Here is a 17,756-nt window from a genome sequence, read left to right as displayed (position 1 = left end):
GTATTAGAAACCTACCAATTGCTACAGCTACCAACATGCCAGGAGCTCTTATCCTAAGTACACGGCTAGATCCATCATCTCCAGCTAAGCTCCACATTACAGCCCTAACTGCTCTGATCCAACTGTCCAGAATGCACACCTTAAGAATCTGGAGCAGGGGTTCCTACACTTACAATATAATTGGAAAACTGGAGCTACTCAGATCAATAGAGCCAAATTCAGAATCTGCTGTGACCTGCTCCAGTACCGACCCTGAGACAAGAACAGCCGAATCCCTTTGATTGTCCCCTACTCCTACACCTGCTCCTCTACCAATGTCATATACTCTATCACCTGCTTACAGTGCCCTCTGCTGTCTACATTGGACAGACGAGGCAATCCCTTCATGTAAAAATAAATGAGCACCAATTTGACATCAATTTTAAAAAGGCACGTGAGCCTGTGGCAGAATATTTGAACCATCCTGGACATTCCCTCTCTGACCTCCAATTGGCTGTTATTAGACAACAGAACTTCAAAAGTGAACTTGAACAGGAAATTGTGGAACAAGAAATCATACACAGACTTGATTTTGTTAAGTATGGTCCAAACCAAGACTATAGGTTCTTATCCCATTGCCTAGATTAAGTGTTAATAACCCCTGTATTCTGCATTGGAATAGCTGTTTTATTTTTGTCTCTCCTAATAAGCTTGCTTCACCCAGCATTGGCCCTTCTTTTTCCTTCTCCTTCCCTACCCTTTGTATTCTAAGTGCTGCTTTCAATTTAGAAGCTCTGCTTCCTGCAGTCCCTTCATAGCCCACTCTTTACAAAATTTATGCTATATATCTCTGATGTAGCCATAGGGTACAAATCTACCTTGACTTCTAAAAAAACCATAAAACATAACATATTGCCTGTTCTTGCAAAATGAAGGTCCAGAAACACCATGCGTTGATGCTCAGCATCTGCAGACCTATAGATAACACTTTTTTCAGTCACACTGATTTTAAGACACATTCCATGACCATTTTTTCCCAAATGTCTTGTTCTCTCTTGTTCTCTGAAATCCCTTCAGATGTAGTGAGGAAGGCATAAAGTGACTCTGTTCAAATAGAAACCAGGAGGTGGAGGGAGCCCAAGATAAAAAAAGTAACTTTCTTTAGAAACTGTACAACAGGGCAGGCACACAGACACACAGTGTTTCAGAGCCAAGGAAACCATTCTGAGTCTCCTTGTTTAGTTTGAAGAACTAGATTTGAAGACAACAAGTACAGTTATTGTATTTCGCTATGCTGGTTAACCCTGAACACTTCTTGCCTTCAGAAGGAAAGTGCAAGCCACAAATAAGTTTGTGTGTTTCTCCTTTATGTGGCAAATGAAGAATAAGCATTAACACACTGAATTTACATGAAATCATTTCACATTACCATGCTTGAAGAGGAACAGCACAACAGTCATATCTTTAAACCATAATTTTGATCTTTTATAACAAACCCTTTGATGATTAAAACCAAAAGAAACAAAAAAAAAAAGAAAGAAAAATCTATTTCATTATATTTTGCTCTTTCCTTTTAACACTGTGTTGTGCTTGGATGGTGAAATGAGGCTGATCAGTTCAATTTTGTGGATTTTTAGTTATTTATAATTTCTGGTTGTCATACAGTAGCAAATTGCTACCGTTGCTTAGGTTGACACTATTTTAGGGGGACTTAAAAGTTCCCTCTGTCTCTAAATTGGCTTGTGTAATTGATATTAATCTAAAAACTAAAATTTACCATATTTACCTGAATCCAAGACAACCCTGAATTTAAGATGAGCCCCAGTTATTAGATTTTAGACCGAAAATTATACATACGTTTTAACTTGATGGGTTCTTAGACCCTAAACTTCTGTGTCTAGTTATTGGAGGGTCCTCTTAAATTCATCCCCTCAACACTGCCACAGGAAAAGTAGTGGCAGTGAAAGTAGTGACTAGGGGCAGGCAGCTTGCCCCATTCCCCTTCTCCCCATCTTGCTCCTTGTCCCCCATGTCTTCCCCCTGCTGCCTTCTCCACCCAGTCACTTTCCCCCCTTCCAGTGCCTGCTTCCCAACCCTTACCTTTGCAGATGATCTGTCTGTCTCTGCCAGGTCCATGGAGCACCTGGCCAGGCCAGGCAATAGCAGAGGCTCTGCCTCCACTGCCCAGTCCCAGTCAAGGCTGGAGCCACAGTTGCTCCCCCTGCTGTTCTACACGCCCTCTGTGTCCCTTTCCCTGTGCTCCCCCTGCACCACATTCCCCCTTCCTCACACCCCTTCCCTACACTCCCCTTGTTCCATGCTCCCCTTCCTCCATGCCCTTTCCCCACCCTCCCCCCTGCACTGTTTCTCCCTTTCCTTGTGTTCTCCTTGCAGTACACCTCCCTTTACTTACACTCTTCCCATACTATGCCTATTTTCCCCAGCACCACACTCCCCTTCCGCATGCTCCCCCACAGCACAGCATGTCTCTTCCCCATGCTCCGTCCAGCACTGGCTGCTCCTTCCCCATACTCTCCCCAGTACCACGCACCCTTTCCCCCACGCTTCCCCCCGAACCTTTCCCATGCTTCACATGGCCCTTTTCCCACACTCCCCTCACACTGCATGTCCCTTCTCTATAACTTTCCCCCACACCCCATGCTCCTTCCCCTATACTCCCCCTGCCCTGCATGCCCCTTTCCCCATGCTCCCCCTGTACCCAGTGCTCCCTGTCAGCTGTGTGAGCCACCCTGGCTTTGTTCAGAGCTGCAGGAGCTGCTTGCCTGGCTCATACTTGAATTTAAGATGATGGTTTTCCCCCCTGTGCTGAATGGAGTAAAGAAACCTCATCTTAGATTTGAGTAAATATGGTAAAACAAATAAAGTATTACAAAATATGGTATTTCTAATCGCTTTTTAAAGACTTTTACGTCTTGTGCTACATATTGAAACCCACAATGTTCACTGAAGACAACAAACTCAGCTGTATTTTCATCTATGCCTGAGTTACTCCCCTGCTAGTAATGGAGTTAACCTGGGTTTTGGGTGCTTGAAATGGCCAGCTAGTCTGATTTATGTTACTCTTGATCAGGCAATGGTAGAAATCTCTAAAGGCACTGAACTCTCTTTGAAATCTATGGGAGGTAGGCATGTAAAGTTTAAAAATTTGGCTTCATGTGAATATCATGGCTCTAAACAGGTTTAGAAAATCTGCTCTTATTTAAAGATCTGGAGAAAAATGTCCCTTCATCAAGCTGAGCATAAAGCATTTAGGAATAAAAACTATAGTGTCACTATTATTTTACTGTGGTGAGACTTAGGCACCTCAGTCACAGCCCAGGATCCTATTACTATTGGAGCTAAACAAACAGAGCTCCCTGCTCCCCAGATCTTGCATACATGGAGGTAACTAAGAAACACTACATTTAATCGTGGTCTGCATAACTCATAGCTGCATCAAGGGTAGGAGACCTCTGGGGGATTTGAGGACTTCTGAATGAAACAGCTCACCTAGAGAAGCCATCTTGCGTAGGCATGTTTATAACGGACCACAGTTGTTGTAACCACCCAAGCCAAGTACTGTTCATTAGCATTGGTGCCCATACCTGCTAGAAGGGAGGTTTCCAGCTTTTAGCTCAGTGCTTAATAACTAAGGTATCACCAGGCCACAGACTGAGTATTTCCCAAACTGCTCTGTAACTCACTGACATGTAATATTTATTAGGAAAAATAAATAAATCACATTGGGCAAGTTTCTGCACCAACTGAAGTTGGAGTCCAGATGAATGCCCAATGGCACCTCCCTTGTCTGTCTTACTAAGCCACATTTTCTGTAGCATATTCTCTTTCTCCTGTACCCACAGATCTTGCTTGGCTGTCCAGTAGGCCAACTTCAAGAGAAAAGATGGAGAGGACACTGGATAATGCCTGCTCCATGGTCTGGTAGCTAGGGGTGTTTATAGACAGGCTCCAGGAAGGGGGAAGGGGAGGGCAAGGGAGGAGCAGCACTTTAATTAGAGCAGCTCCAAGAGCTTTAATTAGAGCAGCTCTAATTAAAGTGGGCAGAGCATCACGTATATCAGTGTCCCCATGCTGAAAAATGGCAGTGGGGGCTCTTTAACTAAAGCTCATCAAACCAGCTTAGGTTAAAGCACCCACACCTCCATTTTTCAGTGAAGGGATGCTGATACCTGTGACGCTGGAGTCTGCTGGAGGCGGGAATTACCATGCTCCAGCAGACTTGATTAATCGAGTCTGCTTCAACATGCTGTAATCACAGTGTATTGGAGCAGCCTCACTGCACGTGTATAGGCACCTTAGAGCACTTTCCTAAGAAGCAGGAAACACAGGATTGAGCCCCCTGTTGAAGGGGACCTGGAGCTCATGTCTTCCACTGCTCCCTTTGCAGCTGCTTTAACTATTGCACAGGAAGGCAGGAAGCCTTCATTCTTCTCTGTCCTGTCATTTCTTTCTCCAACTCAGCTTCCAGGCCTTATCTAGATTTATATATCTACCTGGTTGAATCTGTTTTCCCTTCCTACCTGTCTGGCTAACACAGACAATGCTGAACTTCAAACTGCATAAATGTTAGTAAGTGCAATTGTAAGGCTGTGTATCTACTACTTAGAAACATAAGGGGTAAATAAGATCTGGCCTATTGTGCTTCATGGGTCAGGCAGAGTACATAGATTGTACAAGTCTGTTCACTGGTTTGTGTACTAGAAAAGTAATGAGACAGGTGAGTTGGGACAGAAGCTGCTCAGCATTGTTGCATTTTTCAGTACATGACAGAGTCAGGATCTAAGTAATCTGCCAGGCACTGTGGCTGAGTGAAAATGCTATTGTATGACAGGGATAAGCTGGAGCTTGTAGATATAAGGATTTTGTTCCTGCTCTTCGCAAGTTCCTCTTTTTTTCCAGCTCAGGGGAGACTGTTACCAGTGTGACAAGTCTATCCCCTCTACAGCCCAAGAAAGTAAAGAAAAAGAAGGAGAAAGTGGAGCAACCACCAGCTGTCCCAGCAAAAGGTATGTGACAAGGAATATAACCAATGGTGCTGTATTTCATGCAGAGAGAACCAGAGGCAACCAATTCATTTCTCAGTGCCTTCTGTTTCCCACTGGTCAAATGGGGTGGGGGGGAAGGGCAGGGAGATCTCTACAGTGACTCTTACAGACATTGTGAAGCGCTTTGTCACACTGTTAGGTGCTCTGGCATTCACAGTTGCAAGGTGCTAGAGAGGGCGGTTTTGCTAGCTTGTGTCCATGATGGTTGTAGGAACTTTGGAGTGTGAACAAAAGGTTCCAAATTGCACTGTATGGGGGAAAGGAGAGAAATCAAAGACAGATGGGCTAAAGAGCCATGTAGGCACAGCCAGCTACACATGTATGCATATAGTTTAGGTGTCATTTAATGCCAACTAAAAGTGTCTACTATTTTGCATAGTTCATGTATTACAAATATTACAGTATATTGAGATCTACTTATTAAAGATATATAATCAATTCCCACTCCTGCGGCCAGGTTTTCAAACAACCAGCAGCTCCTACAGTAATACCTGTGGAGAGTTTTGCAAAAGAATTTGTTCCTAAACATCACTCTTTGCTATCATACTATACTGCTGCCATCAAAGACGTAAAATGGCTGATGCATGTACTAAAAATAACTGTGAATTGTGTTAATATGAAGTAATTTTTTGATATTTATTTTTATAGCTCCAATAGCCAACAGTTTTCCTAAACCTAAGTTGCTGAAACCTCAGAGAAAAGTGATTCTGGTAAGTACTCTTATATGAAATTATTTTCCCCTGTATTCTATTCTCTCAGTATAATGTTTGCAGATTCTCAGTTATTTTGCAGGTGTGATTTTGCCAACAGCCAGTGTTCAGATAGTCATGAGACGGACACCTAAAAGTTCTTTCTTTTTTTTTTTTTTGGCATGCTGCATTTGCTGTGTTTTGTCTTGGGGATCCTTTCCCCTCTGCTGTTGGAGCCCTTGGTTACACTTGGATCACCTTTTCTAGCTTTTCCCTACAGCGCCAAGGGCTAGAAATTTAAATCTTTTCTTAAATGAAAGATGGAATTGAATTTCACTTGCTTCCAGGAGCTGAGAATTTCATAATTATACCAGTTATCCTGTGATGCACAGATACTGTTGGCAAACTGACTTTGAGTGTTTTCAGACATGAAATACTGGGTCTCAGTCCACTCCGCAGTTGGGTGAATCAGAAATAACAGGTCAGTGAAGCCTTGCATATATAGTTGGCTGGCTTAGAAGAATCACATTTTCTCTCTGTTAGTAAACAATACTCAGCATTGTCTATGCTGGCCAGTAGAGCTGTACTGATACATTGGTCCAATATCAGATAGGTACCAATATAAAGAAAATTTGCTGCATCAGGGACTGATGGGGCTGATAATATAGCCGATAAATGCCTGTGCTGCACGCAGTCGCAGCGGAACACAGAGCAGAGCTGGCAGCATGGAGAGCTGCCTCCAGCTGGTAAGTCAGAAGCGGAGCAGGGAGGGAAGAGGCTTGGAGGGGCAGATCAACAGCCCTGTGGTGAGGGAAGGAGGGAGGGAGCAGGGGCAGGCTCTGCCCAGGAGGGGCGGGGGGACAGCAGCTTGGGTTGGAGGCATGGCTTATGAGGGTGGGGGGGCAGCTCCCACTGCTTCTTGCACCATGGGAGGGCAGTGGGGGTATGCTATGGGGTGGGGGGGCAGGCTGGAGCCAGCAGTAGAAAGGGCTCTTCTTGGTGGGGGCTGGGCTCAGAGCAGGCACCAGCGGTGCTGGAAGGGGGCTGCAGCCATCCCAAATTTTGCTCAGCTGCACTCTCAGCACCGCTGCCGCTGCCAGCCACCCAGCACAGCCTCAGCTCTTCCCAGTATGTGGGTGGAGGCAGGACTTGGAGCCGGGCTGCACCTGGTGACATGGGGCTGGGAGTGGAGCTGCAGTGAAATTTGTGGTGGGAGCAGCCCCCCCTAGTGCCGCTGGTGCCCACTTTGAGCCCAGCTCCTGCTAAGAAGAGTCTCATGCAGCTCCAGCTCCAGCCTACCCTGCGCAGATCCAGGGCACTCACTCCCCCCTCTCCCCCCACCGCCCTTCCGGTATGCAAGCAGTGGTGGGAGCTACCTCCCCCCACAAGCCATGGCTGTATCCTGCTCCCCCCTGGGCAGTGCCTGCCCCTGCCTCCTTCCTCCCTCATTGCGGGGGCATTGATTTGCCCCCCTGTGGCAAAGTGGGGGTCCCTGACCAGCCACAGTACTAGTTTCCCCACCTGCCTCTGGGCACACCACCCACCTGTCTCGCCTGCCATGCCTTGTTGTTACTTAATTGAGGTGTTAATTAAGGCAGGAGGCTGCCCATTCTTGCTCCGATGCCAGGGAGCACTGTATATGGCTCTGTTCCTCCGCTACACTGCAGCCCAAGCCTTGCAGATGGCATCCAGATGACACACTGCTCCCAACCTATAGCTGGACCAAGCTTAGGCCTCATTGTCAGGCCTCAGACACACACACATTCATACCACCCTCCTCTCACTAGGGCCTTTCACACTCCACCCCCTCTCACAGGGTCTTTTTTATGCATCAACAACCTGTACTACCTCGCTCCCTCTTGGAGTGGGCCCCTTAGGCCATAGGCTTTAGCTAGCTCATACCTTGGGTGGCAGACATACCATCTTTTGGGCCTCTCCTGTGACCCTCACCGGGGTAGTGACCAGTCAATTACCTGACCAGGTCTAAGCTTGCCCTGGCCCCTTCCTGGGGCAACTCTGTACACCCAGACAATACTGGGCTCCCAGCCCTCTGGTTTTTCCCCTCACTGGGGCTCCTCATCTCTGCCCCCTCACTGGGGCCATGGGGCTTCCCTCCCTGGTGGGGCTCAGATGGCTGTAGCCATGCCAGGCCCCTTCTGGGTCTTACACTGCACAGGGCTCAGGTGGCTGCAGCTGTGCCTGGCCCAAACTACCTCCGATGATAAATGACCCACCCGAAGGTGAGATATGGGGTTAAGGTGCCCCTGCCCGCCTTTCTGGGTGGTAACTGGCCTGGCGTTTCCTGGGGACTCCCGCACCACTGAGAGCCCCACCAGTCCACCCACTCCTGGCAGGGTGCAGTTTTGGGTCATGCCCAGGACCAGGAGCCTCTAAGCCACCCCCTACAGCTCCTACCCTTACCTCCAGGATGTTGCATGTAGCCTTGCAGACAGGTGATGTTTCTGCCTGGCCTTCCAGCAGGGAACTGCTCTGTTTATATAGGTGGCCAGAGATGTAAAATGGCCACCACAATCAAGCACCTGCTGGCTGCTGGACTCAGCTCTTAGAGTGGCAGGCACCGACAGTGCCCTGCCACACACCCCAAGCCCTTTCCCTCCCCTTCCTCCACATCAGACTTACCACTTGAAGGCAGCTGTATTGGATATTGGATCAGTATTGGCCAATACACCTCCTTAAATATCGGCTATCAATATTGGCCCCAAAAATCTCTATCAGTGTACCCCTACTAGCCAGGCAACAAAGGATCACCCAGATAGAATCACCCAGATAGAAACATAAAGCCAGATAAGGCCTGAAATCCTAGTTGGAGGAAAAATCATAACAAGAGGGAGAGGGATTCAAGAAAACCTTCCCAGGGCCTCCACTCAAAGGCTTAGCTTTCAGAGAAGTACAGAACATGAACATCCATTTGCCAGTGTTCTGGACCCTTTTATACATGACCGGGAGTGTACACCATGGTACTCTGGCATCCTTTCAGTTTAGTTCATTACATTCTGCCAGGCCAGAATCCCACTCTGTCAATCTGTATACAGTATTCTGTGGTTCTATCCCTATGGTACAGAATTATGGGGCCCTGGACAGGCCATCTCCAGAAGCATCAGGTTTCACTGGGGGTGAGTGAATTATGCAGAGTGCACAAAAAACACTCTGTAGTATAGTCTATGGTGTAAATGACTCAGAATAAGGACACTGCAGCTGTCCTGTGCTATGTGAACTATACTGTTGTGACTGAGAATAGCTGCTATATCTAAGATCACTCAATCTTTGGACCTCATATTAAGGATAAGATGAGCAAAATCAGATCAGCAAAGCACGTAAGCTTATGTGGGGGCTTGTGGTAGGGGTGATATCTTTTATTAGACCAACTAGATTTTTGCAAAAAAATTTCTTGAATTACAAGTTTTCAGGCACAACTTCATGCTGTGCTTCATGAAGCACTGGAAAAAAGATGGTAAAAGTTCTCTTGGGTAGAAATGAAAGTTCATATTCAATATGATTTCTCAGAGGAGTCAGTAGATAGAATACTCCTCTGGGCAGGCAGTTCTTAGCTGGTAAGGTGTCCCTCAGCTTTCTTTTGAGGCTCTGTGATGATGCAAATTACCTTGAACAAAGGCAAGAGCAGTATCTCAGGTTTCAGCTGGTGAAAGTTGCTTCCTCCTTGTGAAATTATGAAGATTTCACTTTAAAAATTGGATAAAATTCAGTATCTTCCATGTGTCAGGTATCTAGGTTGTAGCCATATTGGTCTAGAGTAAAAAGTAGTCTGGGCTCATGGTAGAGATGATATCTTTTATTAGAGCAACTAGATTTTTGCAAAAAATTCTTTTATTGCAAGCTTTCGAGCACAAACACCTTAACAGCTAAGAATTTCCTGCCCAAAGGAGTATTCCATTTATTGAATCCTCTGAAATCCAATGAAATAAGAACTTTCTTTTCTACCTGGGAGAACTTTTACCATCTTTTCTCTGATGCCTGATGAAGGGTGTTTGTGCCCGAAAACTTGCTATTAAAGAAATTTTTTTGCAAATATCTAGCTGGTCTAATAAAATATATCACCTCTACCATGATCCCAGATTGCTTTTTCCTCTAGACCAATACAGCTACAACCTGGATACCACATGTTGAATTTTAAGCACATTTGTTTCCAGTTGGTATTGCATTTCTGGAATAGATCTGGTTTTGGCCTCAAGTATTTTTCCACTCTCCACATCCTTGTACTTCATAAATAGGCCCTAACAAGGCTCAGACTCTTTGTCTGGTTTAGAGATGGGCAGGAAGAGAGGCTTTTAGGTAAATAACTTTGCTTCAGTTTCCCAGAGTGATGAGAGTTTCTGTCCTGTGCAGTCAGCAGACTGTTTTATTACCTTGCTAACAGATTTTAATCTGGAAGCAATTTCCATCTCTGGCTGGCTCATCACTTCACATCAGAGTGCACCTGGGACCCACAGGAGCCTGAAGTCAACAAATGATCTGCAGACCGGGGTTGGTTTTCAAATAAACAAAACTTCAGTGCACAAAACTGACCTGCAAAAGTTTTCAAGACTTCACCTAAAGGTCTGGTGTCTCTGAACAAGCAGCTTCCATTTGGTGTTGCTGAGCCAGTGCATGTTATTGCAGGAGAGCACTTATTGTGCTCTACCGTGGAGGCTTTACTTTTGTTCTTTTATTGCTGTTAACTTAAAACCCAGAATTGCAAGTCATTCAGACTGAGCTACAGAGATATGGCTGCAGCACATGTGCAGCACACTGAGCTGGGTCAGAGCAGCCCCAGCTGGCAGAGAGTCCCAGGGATCAGCCTGTCAGCCCAGGGCTGCTCCCCACAGTCCAGTGTGCTACAGAGGGCCCGGCTGGGGCACAAAGGTGGGGTTAGCTGGCAGGCAGTGCTCCAGCCAGCCAGGACAGTGTCTATATGTGTGCTGCAAGATGGTTTGTGTATTTACAAGTACTATCCTGCTGTAAAGTAAATTAGATTACTCTGGGGCACACATGTAAATGCATGGCATTTACTGTGCAGCTAATTAGTCAACTGTGTAGTAAACATCTTATGTAGATGAGCCCACTAGGTGGAATTCTTTTACCCTTTGTGCACCTAAATTACATTTTGCAGCTGCATAAGTGGCATTTTTGGTACTTGCACACAGTTTGTGATTTTTTATTATCCCTGCAGTGATATCATATGAGTGGCTGTGCCTCGCATTTGCGAGTCATTGGATAAAATGGACAGGAAGCCCTCTGGCTCGTCCTGTTCCTCCTGGCCCTGCACACCTCACTGTCTTGGCTGCCCAGGCAACCAGCTTCAAAAGGAGGGCAGGAGCAGGTAACTGGATAATGTCTGACCTGCAACCTCATGATTTGAGCACCATGATGGGACATTAGAGATACAGTTTCAAGCAGGGCCTATAATTCATGTCTTCTGCTTCCTGGGCAACTACCCTAAGCACTTAGCTATTGTGACTAAAACATAGCAAAGCCCTTGCCCTCCTCCTCCAGTGTCCTAACAACTGCTGATCATTAGTTTATTTAGCCTCATACATGCCTGGACAGCACCTAGCTAGCTGCACATACTCATGCCTACATGCACATGCTTACATATAATTGCAAACATTTTTTAGTTCAGACAAGACTTAATGGAATTACAACACTGTGAGCAATAGTGGAAACTCTTCCGGTGAAAAGCTTAACATCAGCAAGGTTAAAAACATTTACAAAATGCTGCTAACCTTGGTATATAAGTACAGAATGAAAATGTGTACCTAAACGCCAGCTTTATAGGTGTATGGCAAGATCCCTGCATGGCATAAATTGGCATTGCTCTGTTGACTTCAGTGCAACTATTCAAGTGTCTGCCATCCAAAAATCTGGCCTAACATCCAAAAAGAATAAACATGTACAAAAGATAATTTATATGAGTCATATATATATATAGTCTCATACAGATAAAGAAAAGACAGTTTTGTTTAAGGACCTACACCAGGGGTTGGCAAGGTTTTTTTAGTAGTTTGCCACTTAGTGGAGCTTGGTTCTGAGTGTGGGTCACTTCCAGCCCAGTCTATGCTGCCACAGCCACAGCCACAGCCACAGCCACCACTCTGCCTTGCAGTAGCACTGCCACTGTCTCTTGCCACCACCTAGGCGAAGCCCCCTGTACCTTCCTTCACTGTATTGTGCACTCCTGCGCCGCCTTCGCCCAAGCAGTTGATCTTGCTTGCCAGGATCCCATGTGCGAACCCCAGAGGATACCTCAGTTAGGGGACCCTCTAACTCGCCTGCCATGACTTTGAATCGTTCCTCAGTGGAGGGGATCCCCTTTGGAGCTGCCTCCAGGGCCATCACATGTCTCAGCGGATGCTCACAGGGCTCCAACCTTCCCTACACCCTGGCCAAGCACCACCCTTTTGAGTTGGGCCTCCAAGTCTAGTTTGTGGCCAGCCCCACAGGTGTCTTCCCAGGTCTCTGTGTTGCCTCATGGTGGCAACCACCCTAGGCCCCGGCCAAACTCCAGTGGGTGGGCCTGGAGATCTTCGGCTTTTGGGCCTGTCTTCTCTGGTGCCCTTAGCGCCTGGTCCCAGTGTATTCCTTTGCAGCCTCTCTCTCTCCCCTTCCACAGGGTCCTAGCCACCCTTGCCTGGAGTTGAGTACTCTGCTCATCTACCCTCACAAAGGAGATGGAAATAAACGGACCCTAAAGGAGGCCATTGCCACTGCCTTGACCCTAAACCCCTCTTCCCTGAAACACCCATCGTGACACAGAATAAACCCACCACTGTGGCTACTGGTGAGGTGTAACCAAAAGGAAATGAAAAGGGGAAGGACCCTGAAGGAAACAGAGCACCCACCGTGAACTCCGTACACCCTTAGCACCCTGGTTGCCCTTAGCCTGGGGCACCCTATGGGTCAGGACTCATGCCTCTGCCCCAGTTGGGATCCCTCTCTTTCACTCTCCAGGCCCTACCTTCACTCAGGGCTACAGCCCCCAGTGCCTATGATTAGGCTTGGCTGCCAGTTCTGCCCAGAGTTACCATGGGTCCCTCCACTGGCTCCTTCAGCTCTCGCAGGGCTTCTCCGGCTCGGGGTTCCCCACCGCTCCTGCTGCTGCCACTGCAGCTACCACAGCCAGCTTCCCTGCCGGCTTCCTTGCCAGCATCTTCAGTCCACACTGATCCTCGATTTGGGGATCTCCCGACACTCCCGCTGCTCCTCATGCTGCAGTTGCTGCTGCTGCTGCCTTTGCCGGCCTCTCCACTGGCATCCTTGATCCCCGCCGGTCTTCCCCAGGTCAGGGATCCCCTGCCGCTTCCGCAACTGCCATCACCATTCTTACTGCTGCTGCCACTGCTGCAGCCGCAGCCAGCTGCCGTCCGCTGTGGCTGGTCCCCTCCTGGCCGATGGGTTCCTGCTGGTTCTCTGGCCCTCGGCAGCCTTCCCGCGCTTTCACGGCCCCCTTTCATCTCCACCAGGTGGCGCCTCCTCATGACATCACCTGGCCCCAGCTGTATATGGGCGTGGCTTACAAACCACACAGGCGGTTTCTCGCCCTGAGCTTCCTTGCTCCTCCCAGCCCCTGGAACATGTAAGTTATTATTTTTTTTCTTTCTTTTCTTCGGTTGGGATTTTGCCTCTGGGCGAGGCTTCCCCCCTTCTTGGTCCCCCCAATGATAAAATACCATAAAACCCTCTGGCTCCACAGGCTAGATTAAATGGCTTCACAAAGATCCAATGTATGAGCTATAAGTTGCCTTACCTAGACTTGACAAGCCACCATTGTGACAAAGTCTGGGGACTTTCATGAGAGTTGGCTGCTGAATCCATGGTTACTTAAAGTCAATAACTTCTAACTCCAGTTCAAAGGATGAACAGAGCTTGCCACTGCTATTCCAGTTCAGTGGCTGAAAAACCAGTCAACAGGGACTGCTGCTCACAGCTTATTGGTATATTCAGCCTCTCTGCCCTTTCCTTGGCCCTTCCTGTTTGTTCCCAGTTTGTGCAAAGGGTGTGCATGTGTGTGTGTATGTGTGTGTCTAAAGCTTGTGAATGCAACTCATAATGAAACAGAATAAAAAAAATAATTCTAGTGCAGTGTCCTGTGTAAAATTGTTACTGTTACTTGGTCTTTCCTCTTCCATTTGTTTACTTCATTTTCTCTAGCTGTCAGCCTTTCTATGCTTAGAACATAAGTTTTTTGGTGAGGGATCTTTCTTTTACAGCACCTAGCACATTAGTTCCACAATCCTGTATCTCAGGCCTCTAGCCACTACTACTCTATAATCACAATTACAGTATACTACTGCAAGATAATGTTAAAATTTGTATTTCTGGATGTAGCTCCTTCCCTTTAGAGCAGTTATTTGGCAGAAAAATATGACTTCACAATATGCCATCTCCTTTGAGTGATAAAATATACTTGGTGTATGGTCCATTCATAAACAGCAGGCATACACCTCTCAGAGGGATTAAGATTTAGAATCACAGAAAATGAGGGTTGGAAGGGACCTCAGGAGGTCATCTAGTCCAGCCCCCTGCTCATAGTTGGACCATCCCCAACTATATCATCCCACCCAAGGCTTTGTTTAGCACAATGGCTCCCAACCTTTTTTTTCTGTGACCCTAAATCAGGGTCGCGACACCCACCACCAACAAACTTATGTCCAGCAGCACCAGCAGAGTCCAGGCAAGGCCAGGACCACAGGGGGCAGCAGCAGCAAGAGCTGCACAGACCATGCACCAGGAGAGCCCCACAGGCAGGAGTGGGGGAGTGAGGGGTGGACCCTCCGTGACCCTGATTTGGGTTGTACCCCGAGGTTGGGAGCCACTGGTTTAGCAGGTCTTAAAAACCTCCAAGTTTGGAGAGTCCACAACCTCTCTGTGTAACCTGTTTCAGTGTTTTACAACCCTCCCAATGAGAAAGAACTAGTGGACCTCCTGCATCTAACAAGAAAGACCTATAAAGGATGGAAGACTGGATCCACCTCAAAGGAGGAGTATTCTGCACTGGTCCAGACCTGCAGGGAGCATACCAGGAAAGCCAAGGCTGCGACTGAACTCCAAATGGCTACATGTATCAAGGACAATAAAAAGTCCTTTTTCAGATATGTGGAGAGCCGGAGGAAAAGCAAGGGTAATATTGGACCCCTACTAAACCATGTGGGGCAACTGACAACCAACAACCGACGCCCAGGAAAAAGCCAACCTGCTTAATGGGTATTTTGCATCAGTTTTTCATGAGCCCCAAGGGATGGCCCTGCTCAATACAGTATGGGACGGCCAGGGCAAGAGAGAATTGTTACCCTTCATCAATGCTGACCAAATGAGGGAACACCTTGAGAGCCAGCACAAGTTTGTTGCAGGTAGGACTTGCCTGATCAATCTTATCTCCTTCTATGATGAGGTGACATATCACCTGGACAAGGGAGAAGAGATTGATGTCATATATCTTGATTTAAAAAAAGTTTTCAATCATCTCATAGAAAAACTGGCCAACTGCAGCCTTGGCTACATCACAGTCCGCTGGCTGGGGAATTGGCTCTGAGGTCGGACCCAGAGAGCAGTAGTTGACGGAAGTCAATCATTGTGGTGCACCGTGACCAGTGGGGTTCCCCAAGGTTCTGTCCTTGGGCCTATTCTTATCAACATCTTCATTAACGATGTGGACACTGGTGTCAGTAGCGAACTGGCCAGATTCGCTGATGACACCAAACTTTGGGATAAAGCATCCACACCCAAGGACAGGATGGTGATCCAGGCCAACCTGGACAGGCTTGGACAATGGGTGGGTGAAAACCTGATGGAGTTCAGCACTGAAAAATGCAAGGTATTTCACCTTGGGAAGAAAAACCTGCACCATACTTATAGGCTCGGCAGTGCTATGCTTGCTAGCACCATGGCCAAAAGGGACTTGGAGGTCATGATTGACCACAAGATGAATATGAGCCACCAATGTGATGTTGCAGCCAGCAAAGCGAGCAAAACTCTGGCTTGCATCCATAGATGCTTCTCTAGCAAATCCCAGGATGTCATCTTCCCACTGTACTTGACCTTGGTGAGGCCACAGCTGGAGTACTGCATCCAATTCTGGACGCCACAGTTCAAAAAGGATGTGGAGAAGCTTGAGAGAGTCCAGAGGAGGGCCACGCGCATGATCAGGGGGCAGGAAAACAAGCCTTATGATGACAGGCTGAAAGCTATGGGACTCTTCAGCCTGGAAAAATACAGGCTCAGGGGAGACCTGGTTGCTTCCTATAAGTATATAAGGGGTGTACATCAGGATCTGGGGAAACACCTGTTCACCAGAGCACCCCAGGGGATGACAAGGTCAAATAGTCATGAACTCCTCCAAGACTTTTTCAGACTGGACATAAGGAAGAACTTCTTTACTGTCCGAGGCGCCAAGGCCTGGAACAGACTGCCTCCAGAGATGGTGCAAGCACCTACTCTGGACTCCTTTAAGAGGCATTTGGACATTTATCTTGCTGGGATCCTTTGAACCCAGCTGACTTCCTGCCCCTGGGGTAGGGGGTTGGACTCGATGATCTTCCGAGGTCCCTTCCAGCCCTGATGTCTATGAAATCTGTGAAAGTTCTTCCTAATAACTGACATAAACTTACCTTACTGCAACTTGAGACCATTGCTCCTTGTACAGGTTAAATAAATAGACTGTAAAGTGGATAGAAAACTGGCTGGATCATCGGGATCAGAGGGTAGTAGTCAATCGCTCAGTGTCTACTTGGCAACTGGTGTCAAATTGAGTGCCCCAGGGGTTGGTCCTGGGGCTGATATAGTTTAATATGCTCATCATTGCCCTGGAAGATGGGATGGAGTGCACCCTCAGCAAGATCATAGATGACATCAAGCTAGGGGGACTAGTGGATATATGGAGGGTAGTGCTAGGATTCAGAGACCTCAACAAATTGGAGTATTGGACCAAAAGAAATCTCATGAGGTTCCATAAGGACACATGCAAAGCCCTGCACTTAGGACAGAACAATCCCATGCACCACTACAGGTTGAGGACTGATTGGCTAAACAGAACATCTACAGAGAAGGACCTGGGGGTTACAGTGGACAATAAGCTAAATATTAGCCAACAGAATGCCCTTGTTGCGACAAAGTCTAATGGCATACTGGGCTGCATTAGTAGAAGCGTTGCTAGCAGATCAAGGGAAGTGATTATTCCTCTCTATTCAGCACCGGTGAGGCCACATCTGGAGTACTGTTTCCAGTTTTGGGCCCCCGCTACAGAAAGGATGTGGACAAATTGGAGAGAGTCCAGTGGAGGGCAACGAAAATACTGAGGGGGCTAGGCACATGACTTCTGAGGAGAGGCTGAGGGAACTGGGCTTATTTAGTCTGCAGGAGAGAAGACTGAGAGGGGATTTAATAGCAGCTTTCAACTACATGAAGGGGGTTCCAAAGAAGAGGGAGCTAGACTGTTCTCAGTGGTGACAGATAACAGAACAAGGAGCAACTCCTCCTCTTTTCCCACACCTGTCCTTCCTGACCAGTTTATACCCACATCCATGATAGTGCTCCAGTCATTTGAGCTATCCCATCAAGTCTCTGTTATTCCAATCACATCATAGTTCCATGGCTATGTAAAGACTTGCAATTCTTCCTGCTTGTTTCCCAGGCTCCATGCATTCGTGTACCTGAGGTAATTAGCCGACTACCCTACTTTCTCAGAAAGAATAAGGCCTCCCCTGTTGCCCCCTCCTACTTGTTCTTCCTCCAGGTCACCCACTTCCCCCAGGGCTTTGGTCTCCATGCCCTGACGAACCTAGTTTAAAGCCCTCCTCAATAGGTTAGCTAGCTAGTTTGCAAAGATGCTCTTCCCTGTGTTCATCAGGTGGATCCCATCTTTTCCTAGGAGTCTTTCTTCTTGGAACAACGTCCCATGGTTGAAGAAGCCAAAGCCCTGCTAGCAACACCATCTGTGGTTTGTGACCGTTTGATCTTGTCATCCCTTGGGGCGCTCTGGTGAACAGACATTCCCCCAGATCCTGATTAG

The 17,756-nt window shown here is 47.3% G+C and overlaps 1 protein-coding gene across 3 annotated transcripts in view; it reads left to right on the top strand.

Moving 5' to 3' along the window:
• The window catches only part of VSTM4 (V-set and transmembrane domain containing 4), a 133,100-nt gene that overhangs the window by 69,248 nt on the left and 46,096 nt on the right, over positions 1-17,756 (top strand). For all 3 annotated transcript variants that reach the window (XM_019502563.1, XM_019502562.1, XM_019502561.1), the window contains 2 exons: positions 4,900-5,006; positions 5,694-5,755. In XM_019502563.1, the coding sequence (XP_019358108.1) occupies positions 4,900-5,006; positions 5,694-5,755 (169 nt within the window). The remainder of the gene's footprint in view (positions 1-4,899; positions 5,007-5,693; positions 5,756-17,756) is intronic.

Source organism: Gavialis gangeticus, unplaced genomic scaffold, assembly GCF_001723915.1.
Source record: "Gavialis gangeticus isolate Ggan-Ray unplaced genomic scaffold, GavGan_comp1, whole genome shotgun sequence".
Taxonomy (NCBI): Eukaryota; Metazoa; Chordata; order Crocodylia; family Gavialidae; genus Gavialis; species Gavialis gangeticus.
Note: the sequence above shows the minus strand (reverse complement) of the source record. Positions and strands in the feature narration are given on the sequence as shown.